Raw genomic sequence first — 7,598 nt, 5'->3', positions numbered from 1 at the left:
AAAAAAACAATGAAACCATTATGAAAGAAATCTAGGCAGAGACTTCCTTACCACATCATTCGTACGTTCAAAATAGAAATAGAACCACCTTGCAAATGAGTCCACCAAAACGGATTCATGTCAATTGTCAAACTCAATTGTAGAGAGTCTCCTTCTATATGTCTTGAGTTTACGAAAAGGATGTGATACAGAAGCACCTATCTAATAATCTATCATTTTTTGTAGTGGTTAGATGTGACGAGCATCACAATGGGTAGCTTTCTCGTTACATCATGAAATTGATAAAAATAAGATTGAAGGTATGGAGGATAGCGTTTGAAAGATTCTTATAATGGCATATAAATACTCGAAATCTAACTTTGTAAACTATTTAAACATAGAACCAACCAAATAAGACAAATTATATGTCATATTAGAGAAACAAAACAAAAGCAACTTGTCTTACAAACAACATTTTAGAATTCTAAATCACCTTTCCTTTCAACAAATTTGAATAAAAAAGAAACTTATAATAATCCATTAAAGTAATCCATACACTAAGCAGTCTCTTTTGAGATTCGTTAGGAAGATAAGCACTGGGAAATTGCAGTGTGACACCTAGCCCTTTGGAGGGCCCTATGCTTATGTGATTTTTAAGAGTAGTGATACAGATAATTATTTTTATTTTTAAATATTTTTTTTTTAATTTTCTACCATTGAATCGAATAAATTGAAAAAATAATAATAATACAAACGCATGAGAAATACAAATTTTGTGTGAAAATACTATCCTTTCTTACTTATTTTATGTGATTATTTGTTTGTAAAACAAAAATATCTTGTCCTTATTCAAAAAAAAATTAAAAGAGGTTGTACTTAGTTTGGTCGCACGTGTTGGTCCTGGAGAGTCGTCCGCCGACGGTAAAAATTGGGGCAGTTTCTAGTTGATGCTACGGGTTGTGTCGAGCTGGATAGGGACCATCGTTGGCAGCTAAGCATCTTTTGTCAAGCTTATGTTAGGTAAGGGACGTTAGGGCTTAGAGGTAGGGGATTTGACTTTTATTCATCTTTTAATATTAGTCAATTGCTATAACAGTTAAGTCAGAGAACTCATAGATTTACTCATAGTTTTCAAATAACAAATATACCCTATTGCTATTCATAAACTTATTTTTTCTTCTCACACGTCTTTAATATTTGGTTGTCGAATTTAATGAATTTAATAAGATCGAAGGTCAAAAATTAAAAAGAGTAATGAGAAGCGAAATGGGTGTAAATAGCACCATCCTAAATACATAGCCACTTACTGTCAATTCGAGACTTTAAACAAATTTGTTTATTCTCCTCTGTTCTTATCAGATGCAAAAGTAAGAGACCTTAAATTTCTAATCACCAAATGACAAAGAGAACGAGACTTACAAAACTCCAAGTGTTTTTTCACTATAAAATGATGCCTTAAGAAGCTTATTCACGAAGAACCTTTTTACCACTTCAAATTGAGGATTTTATGTAAACACTCGACATGAGTGCGCCAAAAACTAAACTGAAAGTACTAAAATCCAACCCTTATGAAATTGAATAGACAAAACTGTGGGCTCTATAAAAGCACAGAGCCCAAGTTTAGCATTGTAAGAACCTAAACGCATCAAAAATATATGGGCCTGCATATAACCAAGAACTGCCAGATAACATTGTGTAATTTGTGAAGTGCTTTGAATTTTTCGAATTTCTGCAACTATGTGGGTCCCAAGGAACATCAATTGGTTAATTTTATTCACGTTGTAAGATCTGGAGTGGAAGGTACAAGTATAGAAAAGGGGAAGAAAAAAGAAGGTGAACAATTGGACATACCAAAAGCGATCGAACCACCTAATGTTGCAGTTATGGATTCTGCCCCCAGCACATGGGAGGAGACATCCACTGCCTGTACAGATAGCAAAAGGCACAATAAATCAGCTAAGAAAGTGAGGAGAATCCAACTGTGAGTTGTCTGTGTGTAACTGACAGCCGTTGATTAGTTTACGCCTCGCGATGAGTCCCGATTTAATCCATGAATTTCAGTCAATCAAACAATGCGTGGACAACGGTGTTTAGAATATTTTGTATAGAAGATGTAACAGTATACCTTCAGATAATAATTATAGTGTTGCTGCATTTTCTCTTTCGCCTTCTTGCCCTCCTCAAGATCCTATCGGTCTCTTCCATTACCTCCTCAGCCATATCTACGCCTTTCCAGAGGGAACGAATATGATTACACTTGCACTTTGAGCAGATCGATTATATACATACATGTGCATACAAGTACAAATACAACATACAAGAAGAGGTACAGTTTTTACCCTCTACTTGAAAAAGTACCTGTTTCCTTCTCACCAAACAAGCAGGAAAAAGCGTCATCAATCTCCTCATCTGATTCAATGATAACTCGGCATTCTCTTTCCTGCATCATGAATTGTCATCTGTTACGGGCCACGGAACTAGATATGGCAACTAAACTGTAACTTATATCCCAAATGAGCAATCAAACAGGTTTTTAAGCAGCACATAAGATAAAAGGGCAACTTTGCTTCAAGTGCATTAGTAGAATGAATCAAACACACACCTACGATATTAAGACAATCACCTTAACGCCAGAAACATATCTAAATCAGATAAAATATTCTATATAATCAGCACAAAAGACAGGGAAAGCGAGAAACAAAACTACAGGCTACCTGTTGAATGGAAGCAAATCTGCTAGGCTTTTGTACTTTCTGCAACCCATTATCACTCACGGTGGATCTTTTTACCTTAACAGAGTTCCAGCCTCCTGTTTCAATCTTTGGAACTACAACTGCTTGTACACCAACCTTCGGAGGCACAGCTGAACTGGAATCAAGACGAGGCTTTTTAAATTTCCCAGAGGGCAAAACACTACAATGACACAAAATACCCTGTTATGGTGCTGCTGGTGATCAATGCACCTATATTTCAAAGAAACGGTATAAAGAACACATTACTCTTTCGTATCAAATAAACAATTGAAATACACTTCCTCCCATACCTTTTAATAGGCTGTGGATTTCCTTGTGCAATGGCACAATAGGCAGCACCCTGCAATTTCCAGATATAAAAAGCTTCCCAGTAAGGTACCATAGTCCGTGCGTGCTTGACTAAGTTAATGTGGTGTAAATGGAAATGTAGGTCACCTTTGGAGGAATTATAGAGGGTGCTTCACATATTTTAATGGAGGTACTCTGATTCTGGCTGCAAGGAAATTTCTGCAAGAAAACAAAGATGAGAAAAAAACGGATTTAATAATCTCCTAAGCATGGAAAGTTTTATAACCGAAAGTTCAATGGGTCAATAGAAAATGTCTGGAAACCCAGATCAGCATTTCTTGCGTCAGAAAAAAAAAAGTTGCAATTTATTAAAGAGTTGCTCTATGTTATCTCAATGAAAATGGGATATTTCAAAATTGATGATCTCAAAGCCTTATATATTTGCATGTGTCGTAGAGCTGTCCATTGTACATCATACAGACCTGCATTTCCTTGACGAAGGATTCGTGCAGCTTGTTTTGTGATTTCAGTAAAGTTGCTTCAGTGACACCTATCTTTTCTGGTAAGGCTGAAAGCGCCAAGGAAATCTCCTGTAATTTGTCTTGATAGGTAATTTTGCTCACTTCTTCAGAAATAGACTTGATGCCTCCGTCAAGGCTAGTTTTGAAATCTTCTTGCCCCTTAATCTGCTTCACCACATATCAGTTTAGTTCGAAAGTCCAGAATCATGGACGCATGAAGGAACTAAGCAGAGACTTTATGCGGGTGCTATTACCATTAACTGCAATAAGTGATCCTGAGCCATCAACTTCTGCCGCACTACTTCCACTGAATTAAAATTGAAATGGAAAATAATATTCAAATTAATTATGATGTGAAACTTTTGACAATGTGTGCAGCCGAGATCAGTTTTTCTTCCCCTTAACAAGTAATGTATAAGTCCTATCGGTCATAATGAAGTTCTTTATTTTAAAAATGGTGGTAAGTTAGAATAATTTAACAATTAGATTAATGAGAAATGGAACAAACAAGTTAAAATATATGCTTAGTAATTCAACTTCAAAGCCACTCCTATATATTCAGTACGCAGAAAAATAGATTACTCACTCTCCATAGAAACATCCTTCATCCCCTTGTTTACTTGCATGACATCACTCTGGACAGAATCCAAGATCATTCCAAACTTATTTAATGAAGTTTCCATCACTCCAATCCGGTGTTCAAATTCCTCACTATTCAGACCTGCTCAGGCATGTAATACATTAGGCTACACATAAAGAGCAAGAATTTATTGGCCCGATATGCTTACCCAGTTACAAATTAATCTTAACAACCTTCCGTAATACTTAACAAAATAGACATTACCAATATACTTAAAGGGCATTTCTGGACACTATATATTCCTGTCCAACTTTGGATAAAACTTACATTGATGATCTAAAACAGAAGCGGAACTCCACTTGCGCATGAGGTTGGTGGAAGATCTTGAGATCTGCACTTGACTCTCATCACGTGCATGACTACTTAGGGGTAAGTAAGCAACTTTCTTAGCAGAATTCGCTCGTTCTTGAGACCCAAACCTCTGCAGAGATAGTATAAACAGAAACAAAACCTTTGAATGAGAAAGAATTCTAATAATCAATCCAAGTATCCAACTAAGTTCTGAGTAAAAGAAATGACAATGAATGCTATCTACTTCTTTGAATTGTCTGTTCATCAAAATAAAATGACGAAGACACAAATTAAGCTTTCTTTTTCTCCACTTCAATAACAAGCATATAAGAGCTTAACACTTGGCTTGAAGCTGAAACGAGATTTAACCTGATCGTTTGTGAGAACGTCACATTGGGAGTTCTGAGACAGTTGAGAAAACATGTTATGCTGAGATGAGAGTCCCTGAGAGTATGACTGGTCTGATGGTTGAGATCGAAACTGTGATGCTTGTCCATTTGGTACAGCATTTGGTCTCCTACATAACAATTTAAAAGAAAATATATATTAGAATATCGAAAACAAGAGATTTCAGGAAAATCCACAGTATTATCCTAAACACAGTTAATAATGAAATCATATTTAATTTGTTACGTTTTTGCAAGAACTTCACATAAACAGACGCAAGTTGAAAAGAGCAAGAAACAAAGAAACAGAAGCAAATTCGAACAATCAAATTCCCATAGGCTAGTTGCTGTGAGTATCATGGAAAGAAAATGAAATGCTAAGACTTCCTTTTCCTATCAGAAAGTGAAATCGGTACCTACAATGAGTTACAAAACGCTTACTGAAACAAAATCTGTGAATCCAATCATTCTAATCTCTTTTTCTATGTTTTCTCAGCGATCAAACAGAACCAATTAGAGCCGGAAGCGATTGGGATCCATGTGCTTCACAGGTCAAAAATTTATTTTCCTAGGCGTACTTCCATACAAATCAAATGAAAGATACTGTGAATTACAAATCGAACCTGAAATTCATAAGAAAAAAATCAAATTCGAGCTCACAGTTTACTCAAATAAGTGAAAATCTGAGATGATAAGACGCTTCAGATTCAAAACTCGATTTTATCAGCATTTTTCCTATATTCTCGCGAGCCAAACATAACTCTCGTGAAAGGATGCAGACTGAGATCGAACCTAGATAATTTGTCATCTAAACACAAGAAGTAGAAACAAAAAAAAATCAAATAACAAGCTAGATTAAGTGAAAACTTTCTGAAACAGTGAAAATTAGAGATTTCAACAACTTCGACATTTTTGTGAATCGTTTCCCTGCGTTTTCTCGTGAACCAAACAGCACATTGCGATTGAATAATGAAAATTCAGAAAGAAATTACCGAACCTTGTGTGAGGAGGAAGGACGGAGATGGAGCTGAGATCACAGACCTTGTTGATCTTCAACTTCATTCGCTCGAATCAGTACGACTTTGAGGTCGTTTGGGCTCTACGGAAAATGCAGAGTGGAAAACTACGAGATTAGAAGAGAGATCGACCTTTGATTTTTAAAAAGTACTCGAGGGATCCTTTATATAGGAAGCCTGGCGGGAAAGGGGTTCGAGAATTGCTTGGATTGGTTTAATGGGCCGGACTATAGTAAACAATTTTGTTACTGAGGCCCATTATTCATCCAATTCCATGCTTTGAACTCCCCCTAGATTCACAATTGAGTTTTGAAATATCACTCGAGACCTGCCTCGAGTAGCAGTTGAGCACTCTCGAGGTCTCTCGATCAATGCTTGAGCACCTCCTAGATTCATAAGTTAATTTGAAACGTAATCACTCCTGACCCACCTCAAGTAGCAGATGAGCTCTCTCGAGACCCTTAAAATTCTTCAACATGTTCAAATGTGATTGATATTTAAAATTTTCTAATTCGCAATTTAGTGAGGTAAATGTTTGTCCGACAATAGAACATTTTGACAATTTATTATGTGTGAGTTTTTCATTTTCTTTGGGGCCTCAATTTCATTACAGCATTGCATTGAATCATAAGCAAGGGATATGACAATGTCAAAATCCATCCGAGTAGATTCCTCACTCCTTCAGGGCATGTTTGGTGGGTCGACATGATTGGTCATGGCCAATTAAATTGAATTTGTAATCCAACTGTGAGAATATGATTTTTGAGGGCCGGAGTGAGGCTGATCGAAATAGTTACTAATGAGTCAATATTATATTATATATTGTCCTAATCTTAGTTTATTTTGGTTATTATTTTGAAAGAATATAGGACTTTCGACTTCATCTTAAGCATAAAGTAACGAAATAGACGAATTTTGGAGTGATTCTAATTGAAGGATGTTCGTGAGTCGTTCAAGATGATTGTATTAAAGTTTCAGATTTTTCTACTTAGCCGTTTGACTGTGCAATTAAATAAAAGCCCAGCGCGCAACTTTCCCAGATTAACGTTTTTAGACGTTTTGGATATTTTAGAGGTCAAGATGGCATATTTTGAGGAAGATTTTCCTTCTGAGGATTTGTAGGGGACAACTTAAGTTTTCAAAATAGACCTTTTGGGACCAAATCAGAGTTGATTTGGTTGGTCAAAAGTCTGATTTTATGAGAAATCTGAATTTCAGTTTAAATAGGAAACCTTTTATTTTATTTTTTATAATTTATTATGTTTTCTAGTTTTATTCTAAGACATTTTCTAGGTAGGGTTTTATTTTGTAATAGTATAAATAAGGCTATTTAGCCATTAGAGAGGGAGAAGGGGAGTAGAACACGCGTACTACTTTAGTGAGCTTTTGAAGTTTATATTCAAGGTGTTTTCTTTCCTTGTTTTTAATAATATTTTGTTTTATAATTGTTCTTAACTAATTTTTTTTGATAGGGCGAGGCCACGAGCCTTCACAAGAATATGTAGTTTCTTTTCAATTTACTTATGATATTATGCATGCATATTTTGAATTATTAATCACCGTTTTAAACTATCTAAGGTAATTTGATGCAATTTTGGTCAGAAGGTTCCCTGAAATTGGCACTAGCTTATTGTGGTTATCTACACTAAAGAGGAGGAGGGTGGGCTTAGCCTCACAATGGGCTAGCAATAATGTGGTTCAAATTCGCCTTTGGCGAGAATTGA

General features: G+C 35.7%; 1 protein-coding gene across 2 annotated transcripts; it reads right to left on the bottom strand.

Moving 5' to 3' along the window:
• Positions 1–1,730: 1,730 nt before the first annotated feature.
• Positions 1,731–6,013, bottom strand: LOC103401937 (putative recombination initiation defects 3). Of its 2 annotated transcripts, none has more exons than XM_029105693.2 (12): positions 5,856–6,013; positions 4,842–4,989; positions 4,449–4,602; positions 4,128–4,262; positions 3,796–3,848; positions 3,503–3,706; positions 3,168–3,239; positions 3,023–3,072; positions 2,694–2,892; positions 2,338–2,419; positions 2,105–2,207; positions 1,731–1,903 (listed from the first exon to the last, which is right to left on the bottom strand). In XM_029105693.2, exons 1-11 carry the CDS (start codon positions 5,918–5,920, stop codon positions 2,107–2,109), a joined length of 1,263 nt encoding a protein of 420 aa, XP_028961526.2. In that variant the 5' UTR covers positions 5,921–6,013; the 3' UTR covers positions 1,731–1,903; positions 2,105–2,106. The 2 variants fall into 2 exon arrangements, with proteins under 2 accessions (XP_028961526.2, XP_070681951.1); XM_070825850.1 differs by having other exon boundaries at positions 2,105–2,201; positions 5,856–6,001.
• Between the last annotated feature and the right edge of the window lie 1,585 nt (positions 6,014–7,598).

This window comes from Malus domestica, chromosome 07 (genome assembly GCF_042453785.1).
Source record: "Malus domestica chromosome 07, GDT2T_hap1".
Taxonomy (NCBI): Eukaryota; Viridiplantae; Streptophyta; class Magnoliopsida; order Rosales; family Rosaceae; genus Malus; species Malus domestica.
The sequence above is the reverse complement of the archived record's forward strand: the minus strand, read 5'-3'. Positions and strand labels throughout refer to the sequence as shown.

What these genes read in the sequence shown, in the direction of transcription:
- LOC103401937 (XM_029105693.2), bottom strand. Translation starts at nt 5,920, where the DNA reads ATGAAGTTGAAGATCAACAAGGTCTGTGATCTCAGCTCCATCTCCGTC. An exon ending in GAAGGATGTTTCTATGGAGA is followed by an intron (nt 3,849 to 4,127) that starts GTGAGTAATCTA and finishes ATTTTAATTCAG; the next exon opens with TGGAAGTAGTGCGGCAGAAG. An exon ending in CCTCTATAATTCCTCCAAAG is followed by an intron (nt 3,073 to 3,167) that starts GTGACCTACATT and finishes TGGAAATTGCAG; the next exon opens with GGTGCTGCCTATTGTGCCAT.